Source organism: Anarhichas minor, unplaced genomic scaffold (assembly GCF_050575085.1).
Source record: "Anarhichas minor isolate MPS153535 unplaced genomic scaffold, ASM5057508v1 ptg000007l, whole genome shotgun sequence".
NCBI classification, from domain to species: domain Eukaryota; kingdom Metazoa; phylum Chordata; class Actinopteri; order Perciformes; family Anarhichadidae; genus Anarhichas; species Anarhichas minor.
Genome location: NW_027466453.1, coordinates 5,043,637 through 5,068,704, shown reverse-complemented (window position 1 = coordinate 5,068,704; position 25,068 = coordinate 5,043,637). Strand labels below are relative to the sequence as shown.

Sequence of the window (25,068 nt, the reverse complement as noted above, 5' to 3'; positions counted from 1 at the left end):
AAACCAAGCCACAGATGTTTTTAGTCTAATCCAAGATGAAAAATAGTAGATCAGGTGGTTGGTGGTATTTTCCAAATCCTTGATGATAGCATTTACCATTAAGTCCCTTTTGACCTCTGGGTCATCTGCAGCAATCACATCAAGATCCACATCCAGTGACGTGTTACCAAGACGCAGATGACATGCATGCATCTTTTGTGAACTTACCTTTACACTTGACACGTTAGAAGCACTATCTTCAGGGTTTATCTCATCTGCAACACTTTGGTCGTCGAGAGTCTTCATTTGGCTGCACATATGGGTGACCCATTTCAGACAGACAGCTTTTTACCTTTTCAGTGAAGTCACAGAACATTGTCATTTTTTCTTTGAAGTACTGATTTTGCCTTGTCACTTCATCTTGAGGTAAAGGTAAGTTCACAAAAGATGCATGCATGTTATTTGCATCTTGGTAACACTTGATGAACATAGAAAGCTCAGCATTCACTGAATTTACATTTTCATTTGATGTCATGAAGGCACTGATGTTTCTCATACACCCTTTAGCTTGTTTACATTTTGCACTCCTCTTTTGCTGGTACATTTCCGTGTCGAACTCCAAGCCTTTAGAAGTAATTTTAATGTTTATTTTTGCTGAAGGCGTTTCAACATCCTTCGCCTGAACGTTAGACATTTTGAACGCTTCTTCTAAACTGCTTGTCGCACATCAATCAAATAACAAAAACAAAATACTAATATCAAATAAATAGCTCCAACACTGAGCACAAAGAAAAAAAAAGAAAAAAAATATATCAACATCAGTTTTGAATAGCTTGAAGATACAAAGATCATGATTTACACTGTTGAAATACTTCCTCCTATAGTTTCTAAGGACGGGTGAAGCTTTGCAGTCAAATGAGTCCACGCAGAGAGAAGCAGCAGCACCTCATTAGCACTGATGTAAATGTGGAAATCGTGTGATTAAAAATCTCAAAATAGAGCAATATAACTGCTCCAGCTCCACATGTGAGCTGCCGGTGCGTGACGAGGAAGCCGCCTCGTGGCAACGCTTACGTCTGGAGAGGAAAAAAGATCGACAATCAACGTCCCCACATCCATGTCAGCCGTGAATGAGTCACGTGGGCGGCCAGACATCTGTACGCAAATTTAAACGGGCACGGAAACACATAAATGTCTGCATCGAGGTGGGGAGTCATTTTTAGCCCCTCATGCATAATGCACGAGTCTGTGCGCATATGGCACAACCAATCTGCACCATGCCAAGATTATCAAGGGGTGTCATGCTGATTCAATGTTGGTATACATATAGGAGTGTGATTTTTATTTATTTTTTGTGTGTGTGTGTGTGGGGGGGGGGGGGGTTGTACTGGGGGGGGTGTCCCAGTACCTTCCTCTTCTGAGAACGGGGAACAAGGTTTATCAACAGTGTGCAGAGCTAGTGTTGATGCTTTGTTACAGCTTTTGCAGCCACTGGAACATGTGTAGCGTATATATAAGTTGTTGAAAACATGGCAGTAACTCACTGACCTCCACACACACATGTGCAGCCTCCACGCCCGCGCACACACACACACACACACACACACACGTGTGTGCAATCAGCATGGTTGCGAAACAACCAAAACATTGCACCAGAGGTGCGTTTGGAAGCGGTGAAGACGAGGCCTCTGCTTACACGAGCCTGAACTTCAGACCGGTGGCAGTAAGGAACTTGAGGGTCGTGACCTCCAATGGAAAAGCTACGAGCGAAGCGTCCTCACGCGCTTCCGTCTAACCCAGAATTTAAATATTCCGTGAACCCCATGAGGATCTTGACATCACATTTAAGAGGAAACAAAACGCTAAAAAGGCCCGAGACAGGTGCGGAAATGACTTCTGACCTCACCACAAGCTCAAGAATGCAAGCGACTACGAAACGTCCCCGACTTCCTCAAATACTCTCGGGTCAACAGAGGTGAAGGCCGTCGATTATATGGACGACCAAACTCCTCGTCTCATCAGTCCTCATGAAGAGACCGGCTTGGCACCGATTTCCTGTGGCGGATAAGACCTTGAACGTCTCGTTCGTGGATCCCTCAGGGCTGTAAGGGCGGCAGTGATACGGGTGTGCACTTCCGAGGCTACATGCAGCGTACACACACACACACACAGCCAAACTCACGACCGGACATCCCAGGCATACATAATACATGAGAAAGTATGAGATGAGGGGCAGTGTCCTTTTTCTCCTCTAGAACTGCTGACCTGAGCATCCTCTCTCTCTCTCTCACTCACACACACACACACACACACACACACCACACGGCAGGTTCTAACCTAATGAATTCAAACCCATATCCATCTGCTGAGTGTGCACCTACTGCAGCCAAGTGCACTGAGTGGCTAGATGGGCCAGCAGCACTCGATAGAGGACAGATTCTCTTTGGGTCAGTCTTCTACTGCGCAGATCATCTGATCAGGTGAGCAACCAAGCAGCTGCTCCATGAAAATGTTATGTTTTCTATTTATAAAAGAGGCTAATAAATTCCCCTCCATTCAAAAGCCAACTTCACATACAGGTTTGACGAGGGTTCAGAGGGCCTGGCATACATCTGTGGTGTTTAAAGCCACCGCAGCACTTTTACTTCCATACAGAACCAAACGTGTGTTTAGAGCTAGCCGACTTAGCTACCACTGCTAACATGCTACTGCTCCCGCGTGGCGTCTCGATGTCATTACAGTTTATTGGGGAATTTGCCCGCCTGCGGCTGAGCAGACAGCTCTCTCGCGCCATCCTGTGGCGACGTTTAATACACTTTCACCGTGGAGAGTTTTGTAAATATGAGGTGGACTATTTTTAGCCACTGTATCTTACTTTTAAATTAGCTAGCTTAGTTAGAGGCGGCTACCACGGTGTCTTACCTTTGAGGAGCAGTCCGTGTCCCCGTGTCTGTCTCGAGGACATCGTTGGGTCTTTACTGGCGAGGACAACGTCGTTGCAGGAAGATTAGTCCACGACGTTACATTTATTTTACATTAATATCAGCGCTGTCCTTAGTTTTAAGTGTTTAAAACACGTCAAAGAAACAGGCCGCGATGCACCACGCGCGAGCGACAGTAGGGGTCAGTGACGTCATGTGAAACAGGAAAACAAAACCTGAAAATAAAAGTCTGTATGAAGCATTTCCTGAGTTAAAGTCACTAAAAGTTACTTGGAGTTACTTTATTCTGTTAAAAACAAAAGTCTATTTTTATTATTGCTTCTGTACATAAATCTTGTATGTAAATCCTGCTGTCTGTGTTTCCGTTATTGATTTATTTTACTATTTATGTTTTATTTTGAATTTGTACTATAATTTATATCATGTTCTATATTGCCTATGCTGCATTTTTTTGAATAAACATTTGACATTTTAATTAATTAGAATTTTTACTCAAATTTCTATAATAAAATAGAATAATTATTTTCTCCGGGCTGTTACAATTCGTTTTGGATTTCATTTGGGAGAAAAAAAAATATCTTGAGCTCTCATATGACAAAAAACTGACACGTTTTCCACATGTGACAAGGAGTCAACATAAGAAGGAGATAGAAAAATAAAACTCGTTCTTGCCCCAACACTGATCCAAAGATAATGTTGATATCGCATTAAGGAAACACTGAACCCATGACTGGCTACATTGTGCGTCACAGCAGAAACCAGTGAGACAAATAGGACTGAAAAAGTGTTTATTAAACCGATTATTTCTCTTTGTTTTACAACTGTGACGCTTAATTCCTGGATCCCAAGAGTGAAAATAAGCGATTAATAAGAGACAGGTTTTACTGTTTCAAAGCCCCAGATCTGTATGGACAGCGTAGGTAGAGGAGGTCAATGAGACCTCTTTTTCTTCCCTCTATGCCCTTGAGCAAGGCTCCTGACGCTCGGAGGGGGACGTTCAGAGGGATAAAACTTGTGATTTTACCAAGTGTGTCTGTACAATGTGCAACTCCTCCTCTTCGCAAAGAGTCCCTGGAGCGCTAAGTGTCTTGAAATATTGAGACATTGAAATTATTACATCTGAACTTTAAGCCACTTAAGCAGCCGCTACATCCAGGGTTCACAAGTCTGAACCAAATGTGTTTAATACAATTTAAGTTAAAAAAAAAAGACATTACTATTGAAATTTTAAATATTGTCATCATTAATATTTAAAATGTCCTCAGAATGCATCAGAAAACAAGGCATCTCTAAAACGATTACCTCACTGATCAAAGCTCAATCAAATGAAGGTGCAATCAAAATTAACCACAGTGAGAATAAATACAAAACACGAGAAAAAAAATGATTCTAAACTCTGTTCACCGTTATTGTCGTCTTATTTTAGAGACATTTGAACGTGTGCATCCGGTCCCGTCCATCAAAAACGTCTCTGCTGCTGCTGCCATGGTTACCCCGACACAGGAATGCCAACCTACCAGTCGGGGCCGCTCGCCTCACTCGATGAGGATCACAGCGATGCCAGCGGGTAGCCGGGGCTGAACCTCCCCCTGGGTACACGTCTCCCCCTCCCCCACTCCACAGACGGCACCGGCGCACCTATCGCCTCCAGCGTGGCTGACAACCGGCCCCAGGAGTTCATCGTTACCGTTCCCTTTTTTTAAACCACACAGGTTATTATTGGCGCACAGCTGCGTCGGGAGACATTTCTCAGCGTTCATGTTAGGTCACCGATGCAAACACGCGTTGACATCTAGCAGCACCATGCACTTAAAACCATTTGAGAACACATCTGTGGGCCGGAATAAAAGTCAAGGAATGGGTTCATTTTTGATCCAGATGTTTCTTCAAGCATCCATTTTCCAGGCGAGAGTTCTTCTTCATAAAGTGCTTTTGCATCCTCTTACCATTAAAATGTCACATTTTTACCTTCTTTTTTATCTTAAAGAAGAAAGCTGGACCATCTTTTGTTATAAAAACAACTATTAAAAATAAAGACCATTCTTCAAGGAGAGTCCCGTGTGCTCCGTCCATCTCCCGAGGTTTGGAGACTAGAGGTGCTACTTCGTGTACCGTCCCAGACTAGACGTGGCCCTCAGCGGTTTCTTCTGGCCTTTGGGGAACTGCCGCAAAAGGAAGTCAAAGTTCGACACCGTGGACATGGCATAGAAGACGTTGGCTTTGTCGGGTATGAGCAACTCTGAAAAACAGAAAAGAGAAATCGTCAAAAGGGGGCGCTTTCCCTTTTTATTTATTTTTTTCAACGATTTTTTTGATTCTGTCTCACTGACCTCGTTCCTGAGAGATGACCTGAGTCAGGGTGAAGTCCTGCCAGTTCATGTGCTCAAGGTGATGCTTCTCCAGGGCCCTACGGATCACCTGGGTAGTTTTGTCCTGGCTGGTCAACTATGAGAGGCAAAGAATAAAAAAAGTGGCATTAAAAACACACCTTAGTGAAGTTTTTGCTTGTGAAAGTCAACTGCAAGCATTGCACTTTCTGTGCACCGCTTTGGCTTGATGCTCGGAGAGTACAGTAGAAGTATTCAGATCCTTTATTGAAGTCCGCCTTCACGGCAAATTGAGTTGTGCTGATCATTACTTCACTTCGATGTTTGAGCTTCGCCGTGCAGAACGACGCATGTGCAGAGTTTGACGCTCGACGGCTGTTTAATCTGCTGACGTGGGAGGAGTTTATCTACGCTCGCATTAAAACTCAGTTCACCACGTGTGATGAACAGACATGATCTGTGACATCACAACTAGTTTAGAGCCAATCACAGTCCAGCTTGCAACAGCAAGCGCACACACACACACAATTTTTGATCATTAATTTCTGTGTGTGTGTGTTTGTATATATGTATTTTATTTCTTCTGTATATTTTGATCCTTTTTAAAAATATATATTTTTTAAATATAATTTTGTTGTCATGTTTTTAGACCTCAGTTGCAGCCCTATTGACATAGGTATTGTCTACAAAATGTACAAGTACAAACAGTACAAAAAGTATCAAAAGTAAAAATGTGCAAATTAGAAATAAAAAAAACTACATAAAATCTCCATCTTTGGATATGAAAAAAGAACACAAAGTGGTGAAGATCTTGTATTTTGAAATCAGTGCTACTCACCAGGATGCTTTTGTACATGTTGCCGTTGTTGTGGCCCAGGTCCACGCTCACCCGCACGATACAGGAGTCAGCCACCTGGCGGTTGTACAGGGGCAGCGAGGTCATGGACACGGAGCGCTTGTGGTGGGAGGCCGGCGTGGGCTTCGGCAGAGCGCTGCGGCAGAGATCAGCCCGGCAGGAGGAGGAGGAGGAGGAGGAGGAGGAAGGAGTTGGGGAGTCTGTGGAGGAAGCGGCGGAGGAGCAGGGGGAGGATGAGGAAGAGGAGGACGAGAAGGCTTCGGACACATTGTTGCAAGAGCTGTGGAAGCACTGCGGAGAAGAAAGCGAGAGAAGGGATATAGATGAGCGCCGCTGGAAACATGGTGAAAACATTTGTAGCGCAGTGGAAGTGAGACGAACCCTCCTGCAGCTCAGCTGAGCACCTGACCCACTGAAACTCCACTTGTTAGAGGGCTCACGCTAGCTTCAATGGCCCTTTAGAGAGGATCTTTTGTGAAGGGAGATTACGCAAGTTTACCGGTTTCGAAAACCATTTGGAGTATTATACTCCTTTTTAGAAATGCTTTGGGGCTTGTTTGACTTCTCCAAAAAAAGAAGAAGAAAGAAACAATTCTTTGTGAAGCGTAAATAGTGGACGTTGTGCTGAACACAAAGGCCCTATGGGACGAAGGCGTGTGCACAGCCGAGGACAAAAGTGTAGAGGCAAACAAGGTTTACCTGCAGTCTGATGGAGCAGGCCGTGTTGGGGGAGGACAGATCCTCCATCTCGGACCCACTGGATCCAGAAGACGAGACGCTGATCTGGTCCGCGGGGACTTTTTTAGACCCGTCGCTCACCGTCAGGAGACTGAGGACAAAAAAGTTCAACGTGAGCACGCATCAGAGACAAAACCCCACGATGATAATGTCGTTTCATACATGATCGTATCATATAATAGACTCTATTCTTATGTATTGACACGGCACACAACAATTCATGCTCAAAACAATTGATTCCTTTCATGCTGAGGCAATGCAAATACTGTTGGGACCAGACGTGGCTTGCGTGCGTTTGAACATTCAAATGCGACCGCAGCAGCATACTCACGAGGAGAGCTTCTTTGAGAGCGTACGGTGGCTCCAGGGGGTCGGCGAGCACACGTCCAACGGAGGCTCCAGCTCTCTGGACAGTTCGTAGCTGTGTGACAAACAGAGATGAGAACCTACGATAGATTTCCACGCACTGAGGACAGCGTTGCGCTTGTTGCTAGTGTTCTTGCTGCAGGCATTTAACCCCTGAATACTCTTCTCTACGGCCCAGTTGTGTTATCTTGTTGAAACATTAGTTGTGGTTTTCTTTTTTTAAACAGGCTCGACCAATCGGTGGCAAAATGTTTATGCAAACAATTCTTTACCAAGAACAGATTGCCAAAATAAATACTTAAATTGTTGGCATAATAATTATTGTGGCAATGAATATTACTTCGGTGTGTTTTTTTGGACATGTTTGAGATGGTAAAAAATAAAAAATACAGTCATGAATCAGGTAAATCTGTTGCCAATACTGGCACGAATCATTAACCAAGAAGGCACATTTGAAATGATTTAATGACTTTGATTAAAAACAGTTGTGGACAGTGACCGCTTCCTCCTGATGACACCTAAAGGGCGTGTCCACATTAAAGTGTATAAGAAATACTACATTTGTCTTGTTTCATTTTGATGTATGTAAAATGTTTTATTGAAGTGTATTTAAAGGTTGTCTTTGATTTTACTCTATTTCACAGAAAAATATACCAAAGTGTACTTTCACTGTAAACACACACTTCCACGCAGGATCATAATTAAAAACTGTGGTTTGTTGAAAAAAACGAAAAAGACTTTCTCTGGTTGAGACCATCGGAGAGACCAACACACAGGATTCCTTTAATTTTGCTAAATATGTCGACAGTCACGGTTTTGATCTTATTTCCTTCTTTATTTTTTTATTTCTGGTATGTTCTGTAGGTAGCGGACGACTTCTTGTTATCTGTTCAGCCTTTTTATGCGTCGACAGATTTTATGAACTACGAATAACATGAGCTGCATCACCACCAGAGTTAGGTCACATTAGTTTGTATCGAATTATTGCGTTATAAATGAGTGCTTTCTTTATGACGACGCTTCGACAGTGACGGTGCTAAATCTACGTCTCAACTGATAACAAGAACTGATTTGCTGACCATAAGTCGGGACTCAATATGACGGGACAATGTGATTAATGCGTACTGCACCAAACAATTAAATTATCAAAGCAACACACCTTTATTTGTACATTTGTAGATTTTACTCTTTAATGACAGATGAGGAATTTTTACTGCGCATCCTTCAGATTATGTAACTGAACTTTTATTGGGCTTTCTGCAGGCTTTCCTCTGCTTGTGATCCGCTCGTGGGCATGTCGTGCGGAGGTGGAAATAAAGCGGCTCACCTCTCCTGGTCGGTGAGCAGCTTGTGTCCCCGCAGCCAGGCAGCGATTCTGGGGTGATGGGGCAGGTTGTACTGGGAGCAGGACGCCTGCAGCACACGGATCTGTGACAGAACCTCAAACTCCTGTAGGGAGAGAGACAAACAGAGTGTTAGAGATGTCCTGACTCCCTACACCTGGTTTACAGGTTTATCAGGTGTACGTGACCTGGAGCAACGAGGTGCGACATTTCAAAAAGTAGCCAACGCTGCAGTAAAGTGTTCCTTGATGAGATATGTAAATGTCCAAAAAGGTCTCTAGCTTTCCGCATGTCACGGAAAATGTCCCTCTCAGTTTACTTTGACAATGCTAATATACTGAACGTGCCCAACTGCACCGTCATATAGTGCTGACAGAATGTTACACGGACACATTTGTACCTTTTTGACTTCAATGGAAAAAAAGAATAAATAAAAGGGGAATGCATAAAAGATGACACAAAGAGGAAGCACTTACCCTCCTCCTCTTCTCAAAGTTTATGAGGCCACCCTGTCAAAAGAGAAATACTGATTTATTGCATTTATCAATGATTCATTGGATCAGAAAATGAACAAAAACACTGCGGTAACACTTTAACCCAACATCCCCCCAAGCAGTATATCGATGATTAGTACATGGTCTATAACACATTGCTATGTTGTTTTAAGCATAAATAAGAACCTTTTTTGAAATGTTTATTCATGTGTTTGTTTGCAACCCATGTGAATCATCTAGAACTGGTTAACTCCGTTTTATCTCATTACAATTATTATGCCATAGAAATATTATTTGAAAACAGCTTTATAAAATTTGCAGCAACTACGAAACTTCGATAAAAACCGAAGTAACTGGACTCTGCGTTTGTAATTTATGGATTTGTTTTTGTGGAGACACGAGCACAAACCAGACAGCTAAAGCAATAAAGCTATATCAAGCTAGTTGGTGATATAGCCACTGTTAGCCTTAGCTAAAGCTAAAACTAAATGTCCTGATGGCTTTTAAAATAACTCGCATCTTGGTCATTTTATTCCACATTACTAAATGAGTCAGTAACTAAACAATGAAGAATTACATTTTTTTATTTAAAAAAAAGTCTCAGTAGCTGACATCTCCACATTTGACTCGAGTCATGAAATTTGGTGAGGTAACGCTACCTCTAGATGACATTTAAATTAATTAAAAAGTAAAATAAATTCAACATATTGGTCTTTATATAGATATTAATTGTAGACAAGCAGTCAGACACCTAGCAAAACAGAGTTTAAATACTATCTACGGATGCTAAAAAGGGGGATTAAAGTAAAGTTGATGACATATTTTATGGTACAGTACATGCCAAACTGTTATCACGGTCAAGCAGAGGGACTCAGGTTACTCAGGCTACATCAAGTACCTCCACTGTGTCCAGCAGAGCAGTGTCCAGCATGGTGAGGACGGTCAGATAGGTGCCCAGGTAAGGAACCAATCCGCTGGAGGTGCTCTGCAGAGAGACACGTAAGCACACTAACCATTAGGGTTACAGAAGTAGTTTCCTGTGTCACTGTGTCTGGTTATTTGTGTCTTTTGAATCCAGCCATTAGCTTTTTCTTTTTTCCATTAAATGGGTTGAGTTTGAACGACATTCACACAAGATAAGTCCCAGTCGGCCGCACTGTGGGCTCATGTTACGGCCCAGGAGAATGTGCATATGACTAATAAAAGATCCCCATGTAGTCTATTATTACCGTCCTATAATCCTGGTGATCTGGGACCATCTGAAACTTGTTCAACACAGAGTGAGGGCTAAAGATAGGTTTGGGTATCTGCCATGCCAGAGACACTCTGCCCACACTGAGCGAAGTCATGCTCTCCTGTGGCTTTCAGAGTTATATGATATGGAATATTTCATGTGTCTTTTTGAAACTAAACAAAAAAATGATCAACTGTCAAACACTCCTCCTGTGAAACATTCGAAATGTGGCAGAAAAGGAAGGTTGCTTTTTCTTTCTCATCCTGTATGGCTTACCATCTGTCTTGGGATCGGACACCGCTTGGATATCTTTGGAGACATTTTATCCACAGTCGCTTGGCCTCCGTCCTGTAGAAGTAGGTCAGACAGAGCTATATTCAGTTATGATTAAAACAAAAAGGTATATAAACATTCAATTACATGCATGCACACAAGCACGTACAAGGTGGACTTTAAATGAAGTTTGTCGTTAAACTGTAAACTGGCTTATGCAGCAAGTTCTTCAAGACAATAATAACACTTATTACACATTAACTTGGATATCCTGTTTAATCATTATCTTGCAAAAGGGAGGGAGGCCACAACTAAGCATTCTCTCTTAAGTCTTTGTGAGTAATATCTGTCAAAAACAGTGATTAGGCTTTAAGCAAATGCATGAGTGACTGTGTTCACAAAGATAAAAAGCCTCCCTATTATTAATAAAAGACACCGCCTGAATACAACCACATTGAAAAGTAAAAAGGAGGAGAACAAGTTAACAAAAGTGAGGCGTATAAAATGATTTCCCTGGGAATAAAATCCCCTTTCAATGTTTTTGTGAAGCAGTAAAGGTTGCTCGGCTGCTGTATGCGGAGAATACAGGTCTATCTATTGTATGATCTATTAACTTTGGAGCCCTTTCACTGTAACTAGACACAAGTGGCCTCTGACGCAGTCGCCTAAAGGAGGCTTCATAAAAGAAAAGAGGGAACACTGTGTGCTTGAGGCCTCTAGTTTCCCATTAACGATTCTGTAAATATTAAACTCAGAAATGAATGAGAAAAGAAAAAAATCCATGTGAAGAGGAAATTCATTAACTAACATGTTTTCAATATGGGAAACATTCTTCATAACCTGTTATTTGTACAGTTCATACCCTGTTGTGTTTATGGTCGCAAACACCTATATACTACAAAAGTATTATCTATACACTACAAAAGTATTATCTATACCTTTTCACCTCAGAAAAGTGATATCACTAAATCAAAAGTTGTAACATTTACACACCAACTACAAGGAGTTTAAAAGATTTGGCTATTATAATCCAATTACTCTACTTTATAGCTGGCTAACATTGGCTTGCTAACTTACTACCAAGTAGCTTTAGAGCTTTGCTAGCTTTCTAACTAAGTAGGCTAGCATAAATAAGAGCGATATACTCTAAAATGTGCAAGTATATATACAGTATGTATATAATATATATATATATATATATATATATATATATATATATATATATATATACACACACACACACATAATTAGATGGTACTTATGATAAACAAAAACTGTTAAATTATGATTTTGTAAAAATACAAATTGATATTTTGAGAATAATTAGGAAAATGGTGTGTATATATTAGCAACATGAACCCTTGATTCTGATGAGGGTTATTTTGTCCATCAGGTTTACATGGACATGTATAACCTGATCATAGTCACTGTTAACACTGGAGTAAACCTATCTTTGTGTGCAACTCGTGGTTTCCTTCTCACCTCCACCAGGAGCTCTCTGTTGGTCAGAACACAGTTCTCATCAGGGAAGGTTTCCCAGAGGTTATCAAACGTGGCCATGCTATCCCTACAACAAGAACAGAGACAATATGTAGTAAATATGCAGCAACTTAGTCCAAAACCAGGTACTTTAATAATCAACTATTATGCAACTGTACTTGGTCCTCGACCAGATGTTTACGCCATAAAGAGAACAACATGAAGTTATGCTTCAGTTACCCTTGACAATATAATGGCTTACTGGATTGTCCATGACCCTGCTTACTGAAGAATATAGGTAACCAAAAGGCAAGGACATTTGCTGACTTGCACTGTCTGTGACATTGAATTGCACTTAATGAGGGTTCAACGTCCTCATTAAAAGGACGTTTATGTAGAACTGAATATGAACGTAACCACAGAGACGGGCAAAAGTTGCCTTTGAAATGGCTGTAACCCAACCCTACCTGCTGACAGCAGCCCAGGTCTTCCTCAGCCTGTAAACTGCGTTAGACTGAAGGGCCGACAGGATCGCCTTGAGAGAGGAGAAGTTCTTCAACCGATGACAATCCTGCAGAGGAAACAACTTGCTCTCAGTGGATTCACTTCAAATCAAATAGCAATGGTACCCGTGCTTTATGCTGATCACCGTTCTCCTTTTATAAAGGAATTCGACTGACCTGGGCTACTCCGATCCAGTTCTCTATGATGCGGGCCCTTTGAGCTGGTGTAGTGGGAGGCCGGCGGGAGGAGGTGGGGCTGGAGGTGGCGTCTGTCGGCCAGCAGAGCAGGGACATGATGACCTGGTTTGTAACAGCGTTGAAATGTGCAACGGTGGCTCGGATGGTTGGCGACATGTTTTCCTTCTTGTCTCTTTGCGACCACACACAGCCCAGACACTGGTATGGCACCACTTTGACAAACAGAGCCTGAAACACCATGAAACCCAGTGAGCTGCCTTGAATCATTAATGTTAAACAAGAGAATTGTGGAACATTTCAAAATAAATTTGACCACGTACAGAGTCCGTTCGGGTGAGCTGTTCGGCAATGGCTCCAGTGGAGAAATCCATGATGCCACCTGGATCCAGAGAGTGTTCCCATCCCGAATCCTCATCACCAGAACCCTCCTCATCTTGCTCCATATCTGCCGGGGCAGGACTCACATTTGTCTCGACTTCTGCTCAAGAAACACACAGATCAAGAAAATAGTGAGCCTGGCTTTTTGCAGGACGATTTGGCATGATGGCCCGAGGGCAAAAAGCCTTATCATTTTTGGTCATGTCACGTGGGGGAGGGTCACCTTCTATCTGCAAACTCTTGAGCAGGGCCTCAGCTTGCCCAGCCAGCGAGCTGAAGTTGGGCTGGCTGCGCATATTGTTGTGAACTGCGGAGCTGATCCTCAGGTGGTCCAACAGCAGCCTGAGAGCCGGGTGCAAAGGAGGATCCCTGAAGTCCTCGCTGTACTCATCCAACCATGTCTGGACAAAGGCCAACAGAGGGCTGAGGAGGCAGCGGAAGAATCATCACAGTTTAACTATTTAAGCAACACTTTAAGCCATAGTGACGTAATAATAATACAAACATTAACCGGATAAGGGTTCAAGCACACTGTAAACTGAAACAGAAGTCATCCACCTACCTCCTGTAGCATTCACTGTTGTCCAGATCGGAGACAGCATTGTCTCTTTTGGGAGAAAAAAAAACAACAGACTTTCAAATAAATTATTATTTACTCCCGTCTTGGAGCCAACCTAAGCCTGATCCCGATACATGCCCACCACAGTCTAAAACCGCTGTGTGCATAATTGTTGTTGTTGAAAGCCTCAGGATAATGAGCACCTGCTATGTGCTTATTACGACATCAAAGCAGGCAAGAGATGGTCGCCTTGTCATGGAAACAATGTATAAAACGATCCTGACGCAACATGGTGACTTTGCATGTGCGACAACCCAAGTTGTTTCCCCAGAATCTAGCACAACGGAGATGGTTCTTCACCACGTTTGAAAAGGAGCTTGAACTTTCTGATCGGGGAAGATAACCAGAGAAAGAGGCTAAGCTATGCTAAACTGTTAGCATTCGGTAGTGGCTGAAAGATTAATAGTAGCTTAACCCAAAGGAGAGAGAAACTGAAGCAGATTGAGTGTAAATTCAAATTTGAATGAGTGAGAACTGAAATAAAATGTATCATCAAGCTAACCATTAGGCATAATTTGACATTTTGAGATATACGCCTATTCGCTTCCTCGCAGGGAGTTAAATTAGAGGATGGACACTCTCCTGTCTGTATGCTAACTATAAAGCTACTGCCAGCAGCCAGTTAGCTTAGCATACAAAAATGGAAACAGGGGGAAACATTTAGCCAGTAACAATATCAATCTACCAAAACCTAAGTAGAATAAAGCTAACCAATTATTGTCATACTTTGGACCATTTTCAGTCTTTGTGCTAAGCTAAGCTAACTTTTGCTATTTACTATACAGACATGAAAGTGGTATCAATCTTTTCATCTTTTCAGCAATCTTTTCCAAAAAGACCAAAAACGAGTGATCGTACCTCTGGAACAGCAGCTCTATGAGCTTTGAGGTACCGGTGAAGGTTCTGTATGTGGAGAGGAAGATCCTGCCGTAGTCCTGCTCCTGGCTGCCGGGGTCGAGGAGGTGGTTCACCAGGAGCTCCAGGGTAGCAGCCTTCAGACGCCGCACCTTGCAGGTTCGGTACTGCACGAAAGCGCAGCACGGACTCTCTTCACTGGGTTCGGGGGAGGAGGGGACGGGCTCCCGGCGCAGAGTGACCCCATAAACCGCTCCGTCCTCGAACTCCTCGCCCCACTCCTGCACTGGGTTCTGGGGATGGCAGAGGTGGGAAATAATGTATCTGGCTGCCAATCAATGTCGTGCTTGTGTCCTAAAAATATACAGCTACGGGTCAAAACACCAAATATGTATGTATCTGGGATTGTTATCGGTCAAAACAGTGGGGTCAGAGGTTGGGCCGTGAGAAGGTAAAAAAAAAACAGCCAGGTGAACCAACACAAACAAGTGACTCGACATCCCACTGAGACTCACACTAATCCCATGAGAGCTACAACGATTGTGCAATATTTGCTACGGGCTACTCGTACCCATCATTCCGGGCCTAGAACGACTGCACAAACAGTTTTAGTGTGTAATGATAATAATCATCAGATGCTCATTTCCCTGCTACACAGCCATCTGAAATTTCCCAGAATTTTGTAGGTTCATAGGAGTGTTTATGGACAAATAGAGGATTATCAAAGGTTACATGAAATTGAACACCGAAGCAAAAAATACCACGACATAAGCAAAAGTATCAGCGAGTTTCATCATCAGTCGTCCTCCAACGACCAATAAAAAAAAAGAGCCTCGGAGGTTTGTACAGGCTGTTGCTACAGCACCAAGTGTCGTGATATTGTTCAGACACACTGTTTCTTTCTTTAGGTCGGACCTTGCTTGATCTCAGCGAGAGCTATCAATCAGTGTTGAAGCGGTGGCTCCTCCAGAATGGTTAACAGCACTTGACACGACAGGGGAACGGGGTTGCAGAGCGCCTCGTTCAGGCTCCCAGATTATGTGAAGTACACCGGCACAACAGCTGCGACACATAATTTGTGAAGACTGAACACCAGCTGCATTATTACTTCAGTGCTGGCAAAGCAAGGTAACAAGACTGAAATGATGTCCCTTTCAAATTTCTTTCCATTTTTGGTCTTTGCGGTTTACCTTTTCATCGTCAAAATCGAATTAAAGTAGGACATACACCACGCCTGCAGAACGCAAGATATGCATTTAAGCCTAAAGACACCCATAGCTGCCATCTTTACCATCATTAAGGAAACAGCCGGACTTTTTGTTTCTAGTATGCGAGAGAAGGTCCAAAAATGCTGGATACTACATTTTCCATATTGCAACTTAATGGCATCTTGAGTCACTCTGTGTCAAATCAGATTTTCAGTTTTTAGTTTACATTGCATTTCAGATTTTGTATAAAAGACCACAAAAATAGAAAATATTTTCACTGAATTATGAGGATTGAAGTCCCCCCCCCTTCCCCTCCCCTGGGAATTCTGTCATTTTTGTGCAAATGTGTTAGACAGGAAGCCATTTTTAGAGTTCAATATTTTCAGAAATGTCACTTCTGGAGCCATGCAGTTTGGTAAGGGCACAGACAAAATGGTGTACAGCAGAGCTAAGTGATTGAAAGACACAAGCAGATGTCATACTTTTCATTACTGGCCCCTGGATATGGAAGACAAAGCGTAAAATGGGAGGTTTTGGGGCCCCAGGCAGTCCCTCAAAGTATGGGCGTTTCAATAATTCCAGTAGTTAATTGATGTGCCAAATTTCAGGGGATCTTACGGAAACAAAATTCGGGAAATGGCAAGTCAAGGTCGCATTTGTTGCCATTTTGAGATGGCAAAATATTCAATGTGGACTCATTCCTATAGGAACATGAATATTTGTGTGAAATGGGGAGTTATATGTCTGAAGATATTGAACCCTGAAAATGGCTTCCCGCCTAAGACCTTTTTTTTAGGGTGCGAAAATGACAACAGTCCCAGTTTGGTCTCAAACAGCACATAGATATGGTTTGAACAAAATGTACAATGTAAAGAAAAACTACCTGATTTGACATTCCACTGCCTGCTGAAAGCCCACGTCTTCAAAAATGTTTCAATCCCAAAGCATTGTTCAGGTAACCCTGATGACATCACCGTGACATCATCAGGGTAATTTTCTTCCAGCTGTTTTCAAAACAAGTAAACTAAACATGAGCATAAATCAGTGGGGGTCCCTTTAAATGCCTCATGCGTTATATAATAATAACAGCAGGAGTCAATGACAGGTCTTACATGACTCCAGTGGTTAACACCCAAATGATTCACAGATCTATAAAGATGCCCTGGAGTGAAAACAAGCAGACGTTCAATATTAGTTCATATGCTGTATTTGGAATAGAAAATCAATGGTGTCATGAGCTGTTAGATCTGAATTATTCCATACAAATACACATCTTCTGGACAATATGTGCAAACAGTCAGGAGATGAGAGAAACGGCCTTCTCTCACAGCAAGCATTTAAAGTCGGTCATCTCGATGAGAGGACTCACATCCTCATATGTAAATGATCATTTAAATGACTTTGTGCAAGGAGAGAAGTCTCAGGCTGCCGTGTCTGCCGGTGCCGACAAGCATCACACAAAACCCCATTGTCTCCCAGAGCTCGTTTGTTCGCTGCACAGATGCGAAACTGTGCATTGTGTCTATGGTGGTACCAAGCACTGCACTTACAGCCAAGTCTACAATCAGAAAACGCATCCATGAAGATGTGATTGTGTTGCCTCTGCAGCATTGAATATGAATGAAAAAGCAGATCATGGAGACAGAGTTAAACAAATGGAAGTAAACACAGTCAGTTTGTATTATCAGTTATGTTTCTTCCCAGCATTCTTCATTGTTACACTAAATAAAGTTTTTACTAAAAACACACTTCATTTACAGCAAATGTTATTGCAAATTTAAAAATCAAGCTAAGATTTGTTGTTGTTGTTGTCAGGATTCTCCAGAACAACATTAAATGTTTCTTAAAAAAATAACTTCTGGGTGTTTCAAGCATTGACAGGTATTCAGTTTTCAGGGGCGGGGGGGATGTAATGTTAATACAAACTGAGGTTAGACCTTTTGCAGCTTGAGTGTAACCAGCTTATTCCCACTCAAATTTAATTTACAGGGATTAAAAAAAAAAAAGAAGTATTTAAACATGAACTAAGTAGGACTTGTAGACCCAAATATCTCTTCACATATTAATCATAAAAGCACCATTTATTCCTTTACAGAGAGTCCCTGACTCGCCCTGATTGGCTCTGTTGCAAATACATTACACAACAAGAACTCGCCTGTTTAGCTGACTTCATTTCTGGATCATATCTAGTTGTCTTACCATTGTCAGCTCCCATTTCCCCATCTCGTCCGGTGTCCTAAGGAGCGCTGCTTTCCATCTTGACAGGAAGAGTTGGACTGAAGGAAAAAAATAACTTCCACCTCGCGAGACAGTGAGTTTATGGCTGCATCTTGATATAATAAAACCTTATTTTTTGGGGGGGGGGGGGGGGGGGGTTAAATATCTTGTTTGGAACTACATCGATGCGCCTGTATTACAATCATGAAAGACGACTGCTGCAAAGTATTCGCTACATTCTCTTGCGTGCATAGAAAGGTGGCGGGGCTGTTCCCATGTGACGGGTCCTGTGAGGGAGCGAGAAACTAAACTGCTCCGACTCGTCCTCTCTCCTTCCTGCTGACTGCGGACTGTCGGACTGACGCTCACCGGGCTTTGTGGTGGGAGGCGGCTCTCTGCACCGAGAGATCGAGTGGAGGAGGAGTGAGAGGAGGAGGCGGTGTGTCTGGCTGTGTGCTTGTGGTGGTTGAGTGTGAGAGACAACGTCAAAAAATACGATGTACAATTGTGTGTATTTATTTTATACTTTGTCCTCCCTGATTTAAACGTCTTCCAGGCTCTTACCTCACAAGATGAGAGGTAACTTCATATAATCTATTTACTCGTTTTTGTCAAAACAGCTTCAATGACAAAATCAAATATTTGATGAATAAATAAATAAATATCCTCTGATTTCATGTTTATCTTTTGTTCCATCTTTAACCCTTAATGTTTCTGAGTCAATTTATTATGACAGGCTGAACACACATGAGCCGTCCTCTTTGTTTACCTTTTTTTTACGTCTCCATGCTTCCACTGGTTACCCCATGTTTAAAGTCACATTGCAACAGTGGTGGGCCGTCAGGGTAGACATAATCACAAAGTTATAGCTATTTTATAATTTAATCATTTTTCATAAATACACTACATGTATTATAATTTCTAAAAATATTTTCCCCATTATCTTATTTTCTCATTGCACAGCTACTGTCTTCCTCAGTTGCTCTGCTTCCAGTGCAGCTTGTTTTAAGTAGAGCTTTTATCCAATCAGAGTTCACCTCTGTGTCTCTAGGTAAGAACAGAGGCCGAGGCCTGCAGACTCACAAGTGAATCCCTTTGCAGTTTAAGTGAATGGGGACGATATTGTTGATTGTCATAGTCTTCAACCAATCAGATCTTTAGTTTGACATGTTGTGCTATTCTTTGACGTGTCAGAGCCTGCTAGCTGGCCTACAAGTACGTGATTGGTCAGTGGGCTAGCGTGACATGTGGCAAGCTAAAGTGTGGGGAATATCTTATTCCCTTTTGCCGAGAGTTAGACTCAAAGATTGATACCATCCTCATGAATGTATGGTAGAAAAATGCAGCAAGCAGCAGCCATTTAGCTTAGCTTAGCATAAAGACTGGAAACAGCTAGCCCCAGTTGAGAGGTAGGCTACATGCTAACCACCGGTTTCTCTATTTAACCGGCGAAGTTTGGAAAAGCCATGAGGTCTTTTTAAAAACACTTACAGTAACTTACCGGATATATTTATTACATTATTCCGTCACCGCCCCAATAAAAAATGATTTCTAACCTGTTACCCAAGTCGCGACTGTCACAGATCCTGATAGATAGCAGGCTACCATCTCTGTTTTGATACAAAAAACAGAGTAATAATTTGGGAAACAGGTTGAAAATCTATTTTTTTTATTATTCAGCGAACTAAATATATTTAATCCAGAGTCTGAGCGGATTCTAGAAATAGGAGGAAGTATTTTTAAAGCTGCAAGCTGTAGCTTCTTATTAAGCGTATTATTACAGTTATTAAAATATACAAAAGAAGCTGATACAAAGCAGTTCAATTTTGTTCCAACTCAGTGAAGTGCAACATTAAAGTTTGCTTAAATGCATCAATGATAAGGATCCGACAATATAATATATTCACATGCATTCTGCATAATGAGTACTTTTACTTTTGATGCTTTTGGGTCGAGCTGAAATGGAAAAAAAGCCTCTTTGACCCTTTTAGATCACATCCCCGGTCGTACTGTACACCAATACATGCTTGTACAAAATGATCAATCTCTGCCTATTTTGTTTCTAAAAATCCAATCATCTTTTGTTCCTGTAAAACAAGTGTGCTTACGTGAGTACCAACCAATTCCAACTAATAACATCATAACATCCATCAATCAATCTGAGACTTTTAGCGATAAGGGAGGTGTGTGTGGAGCCACAGTCACAGTCAGCCTCAAATCACGCTACATTCTAAGCACGCCCACTTTTTAGCAGTCCAATCAAATGTGAAGGAAGTGATTTAAATACCTTTTGTAACTTTACACCGCTCAAATATTCAGTCTCATTGATCAATATGTCACAGCACAGAAGCTAAAGACGCTCTAACTTCCATTTAATTGTAAATATTATTACCGATACTTCTATACTTTAACTTTTGTAAATGTAAATGGAGTACTTTCATAACTCCACTGCTGTTCTTGACACAAGATGTCTCCACCTTCACTGAAGAGTCCATTCTCAGAATGGAAAATCCTGCTTAGGTACACGTCCTACACTGAGATTTAAAGAAAGCACGGATAAACTTTCCTCCTTCGGCAGACGAATGTGAAAACAAACTCTGCACATCATTCTGCACGGTGGAGCTCAAACATCCGAGTGAGGCAACAAAAAGCGAAACACATTTTTGAGTGAAGGGGGACTTGTTGTTGACTGACCCAAAGGAGGTGTCAATGCACCTTTCCATAGTTTAAAGTTGTTTTAGGTGACGGCATCAGCTAAAAGTGTGAATGTTCTGCTCTCCGGCTTCTTGAGATACAAGAACACAAGCACAGACAAAGTGAGAAAACGTTGTCAGGATCATGTGACCGCTCCCTCTCGTGATCTATAACACTGATAAGATAACAGCAGATACCTGAGAGATCATTATCAAGCTGCAGGACTTTGAAATACAGCTAATAAAGACACTAACCAGCTGATTAATATCATGGATTTATATGGAATTTATTAAGAATCTTGCTTAAAATCTCATTGGAAATTTCCTCTTCAAACTATGAAAATCACAATATAATAAGACCCAGGTTGCCTGTGCAACCAGAACATCAAACGCTAATGCTATTTTAAAATGCTAAATGCTAATCTAGTTAAGGCACGGATGTTCTCGTCTCACCCCTGCAGGGAACTGAGCTGGATGTGAAAGTTGGACGAACGTGTAATGTTAGTGATATTTTGTATGCTCATGCACCGCACGCACAGGGGTCATATTTAAATCTTTTGTATTCACAATAGCACTGACACAACTGGCACAAGTGACATTCATGTTTCCCATTTACCTCATAAGCCGCTGACGTGAACCCTCTGACACCAATAGGTGTGGTTCATCCCCCTCGAGTGCATTTCATTGTCGACAGCGCCGGTGTCATATATTAATTATCCCATTTTGACACCTACACCTGCTATTAACAAGTCATCTCTGAGAATAGAATGTATCAAATATATTGTAAGTTCAATTGAAGGTCGTTTCCCAAGGCGTTAGCAGACATAGCTTATTCTGATTCTGGTGTTATGAAGCTTTTTCTGCTTAAAACAGAGTCAATCCAGTTTGTTTTTCCTGTAGGTTTGAACATTATCAGTCGAGGTGAAGGACAACTTTGGCATTACAGTCACGCTAGCGGCTCTGTGAGGCTGTACTTAAGCACAGCAGGGCTTTGAGCTAAATGCTACGGTCAGTGCACAAACGTCAACAATGACAATGCTAACATGCCGGTGTTTAGGACCTGTTTTGTTTACCGTGTTCACAGCTCTTAGTTTAACATGTTAGCATGCTAACATTAGCGAATTAGCACTGAAAACACAAAGTGCAACTGGGGCTGATGGGAGTGCCATTAGTTTTGCAGGTGTTTGGTCGTAATCCAAAGTGTTGGACAAATTGAACAATTTCAATTCATGGCGATTCATCCTCAGGAGAACAGGAATGTACTAAATTTAAGACTGTGGTCTCTGTGTTTAGGAATTCAAAGACTTCAGTTCAAGGCTGACGCACCGTGGTTACAGAAGTGGTAAGGAATGCAGACGGACTGTTTTTCCTTTTTTTTTTATCAACAGCACAAGAGACAAATACCTTTTGAAACTCTGAGCATTCATGAGACAGGGGCTTGCCTTCAGAGCACAGCACAGACATAAAAGTATGTTCTCTGATCGCGCGTTCATCGCTTCAGCACATTTGTATTTGACTAAAGTAAAATGGAACAATGTGTTCAGAGTAGCCACAATAAAAATGTATCACAAGCTAATTCTCTAAAGCTAGAAAAACAAAAAAATGTAAGGTGGCAGTGGTGGCCTGAGGTTAGAGGAGCGAGCTTGTGACCGTGAGGTCGTCAGTTCAATGGGAAAGTCTGGATAAATGGGGCGGGGAATGCTTGCCCCCTCCCTCGTTACCACCACTGAGGTGCCCTTGGGCAACGTGCTTAACCCTCAACCACTCAGGCTGTGTGGATATGATCAGGGCGTTCCTTGCAAAAGAGGGTCTTCAGTGAAACTTCCTTGAAGGAATAAAGGTTAAAAAAAATGACTAGTCCAACAATTGTATGGCCCCTTTTAGATTGCTTTTATACAAGCTAAAACATGTGCCAGCAGGTGAAAAGTGATAAAACGTGACTCAGACCGTACCAACCTTCCACTAACATAAAAATGCTGGAAATGTAAACACACCGAGGTATCACACTATTGTTCAGGGTTGCCAGGGCTGCAGGGGACACATATCAAGTGCATACCAGGCCACTCTCAAGAACTCCAGCACTCCTGCTTGATGACTCAGCCACTCAGGCCGTTCAGGTGTTCTCCATGGAGACTGGAATGAAAGACACCCTTCACCGCGTCCTCTGACGCAAACCGAAAACCGTATCTTTTGTGACTCGACGGACGAATAATGGCTCTGTCAAAGAAAATGAAATGAAGCCACAGTGCCCGTGGACATCGGTGTTGCTGATGAGTCATGCTTTACTGCGTCGATGGGACTTCATCGCGCAAAGATTAAAAAAAAAATAAAAAAACGTTGGTGCTCAATGAACGTGACCTTTGGGAGAGGTGTGGCACAATGGGATGGAAAAGCTACACAAAGAGATTGATTCCTGGCACACAAAAAAATTACCCACAATAAAAGTGGGTAATGTTTCTGAAAAATAATCTCTCTGTTGTGTTCATAAAGAATAGAGTTGACCCACCAAATGCAGTCAAGAGGTCGGACAGCGGCAGATGGTATTTTTGCCTCGTTCTCGTGGCAAATATGTTGACTCAGTGCGCGTTACTGTCGGGTTTTGGTGAGCCGCTGCTGTTAAACTGGTTTAAATGGCGTCACTCATGTCCCCGCTGTCGATGTTCTTATGTCATTTGCACATTTGGTGTCAATTTAGAGTCTCTGACACACCTGACTAACATGCCGGCACAGAGTTAAAGTGACGGTAGCGTCCAGGCATCAACACATGTGACCTACTTGATGAGGTGCTGATATGAGTCTAGGTGGTTGTGATCTAAGCAGGGCAGAACTTTAAATAGATTACACACTCCACCTCATGGGCAACAGTAGAACAGCACGAAGCATTTTAAGGCCGTTCTTACGCCGCGTGTGTTATATGTTAGTATTCAGTGTAACTATAATTTTAAATCTCGTACGTGTTTTTAGCTTAATTGTTTTTTGTATTCTAAAGCACTTTGTACCTTTGCTTTGAGAGGCACTGTATAAAACTTATACAATCTGTAATTCAAATTCATATTCACACTCTATAAAAGGTGAGAGGCAGAGCCTTGTATTCCAGTGAAGGGCAGTTCGGAGCCTACTTCAATTTGAAGCTTACGGTTCAGGACATTTTTGTCATGTATTTTGAAAAATGTAATCGATTGGTGGCTTTTTGGGGAGATAATTCTTGCTGTAAAAATGTTAAAGCTGGCATATGTTTAATAAAAGCACAAATATCAAGGTCAGTACGTCCATCTTCATTACAAAAGACTAAACGTATTCATTAGAATTAACTTAAATTGACCAACACATTCCGTAATGTAGTTTAAGCTTTCTTCATTTAGGTGAAAAAGTTCATGCACACAGTAAAGACTCATTTGAGTTTGACTGACCGTTCTGTTAAAGACTACAGTCTTAACTACAAGACTACAAATCCCAACCTGTATCGGCATCTCACCAAGAGCACTACCTCTTATTGGGAAGGACAACATTTACAGGACAAGTTATTTTTCTGGAGCCATTTTAAGACCGTTTGCAGACTGAGAAATTGATCATAATTATATATTTGTGCAATCTTAATGTGTCAGACCAGAGCGTCACACAGTTACTTACAGCTTTAATACCTGTACATGGGAAGCTTGTGATTTAGGACTGAACAATGACGTATAATCTCATCTAACCATTCGTTTTCTCCAACAGGTGATTCGGTGACATGGGGGAGAAGTCCAATGCCCATCAGGGGGAATCAATGAAATGAAACCAAGGCAGACTGGGTTCAGGGCACTGACCCAAGAGCTGTTGGAAGCGTTTGGAATGGAAATGAATAATAGTTTTTAAAAGAAGAGTCGGTCTCATACAATTATGTAAAAAACTATGTTTATTTCAAAAGAATTCTCAATTCAACTCCACAATGATGAAATAAGTGCTAAAGTATATTCCTATACATCTATTACAATATACATTTTGCTTTGGTTCCCGTTTATATTTCTCTCCATATGTTGGCTGGTAAAACACACTAGTCTAATTTGTAGATGTAAATGACCTCCACTATGCATGAGTGGCAGCGTAATGGCTTTGGTAACAAGGTTAAATATTTATTCAAATATAATAGAAGATTACAGAGTTATAAAAGCGCAAAGACATATTAAAACAACTTTAGCAGATTGCATATGAGCTAACCTTCATGTAACACAAATATATTAAATGAAAACATGCTCAAAATAAAATCCTTCAAATTTACAGCTACAGTCAAAACGGAAATTTTAAATTCCACAACGCTCTAAATTGAAAACCGGACGGTTAAAAATGGAACTGTCGAATTAGTGAGAAACACGTGGGAATGAAACGT

General features: G+C 41.7%; 1 protein-coding gene across 1 annotated transcript; it reads right to left on the bottom strand.

Annotated features, from left to right (window-relative positions):
- Window positions 1-5,020: 5,020 nt before the first annotated feature.
- LOC142936156 (ral guanine nucleotide dissociation stimulator-like 1) lies at window positions 5,021-18,015 on the bottom strand. Its single transcript, XM_076080046.1, has 17 exons — window positions 17,992-18,015; window positions 14,588-14,877; window positions 13,673-13,717; window positions 13,334-13,533; window positions 13,053-13,210; window positions 12,712-12,960; window positions 12,499-12,602; window positions 12,035-12,119; window positions 10,556-10,627; window positions 9,944-10,030; window positions 9,028-9,060; window positions 8,536-8,657; window positions 7,174-7,263; window positions 6,804-6,933; window positions 6,087-6,395; window positions 5,252-5,366; window positions 5,021-5,160 (listed from the first exon to the last, which is right to left on the bottom strand). The coding sequence occupies exons 1-17, from the start codon at window positions 18,013-18,015 to the stop codon at window positions 5,021-5,023; spliced, it is 2,253 nt and encodes a 750-aa protein (XP_075936161.1).
- Window positions 18,016-25,068: the final 7,053 nt, after the last annotated feature.

Bases quoted from the DNA above. Each gene is read 5' to 3' on its own strand.
- LOC142936156 (XM_076080046.1), bottom strand. From the start codon at position 18,015: ATGGGGAAATGGGAGCTGACAATG. The intron at 14,878-17,991 runs GTAAGACAACTA...TGCCATCCCCAG, and splicing joins GGAAATGGGAGCTGACAATG to AACCCAGTGCAGGAGTGGGG. The intron at 5,161-5,251 runs GTCAGTGAGACA...TCTGTTTTTCAG, and splicing joins GGTCATCTCTCAGGAACGAG to AGTTGCTCATACCCGACAAA.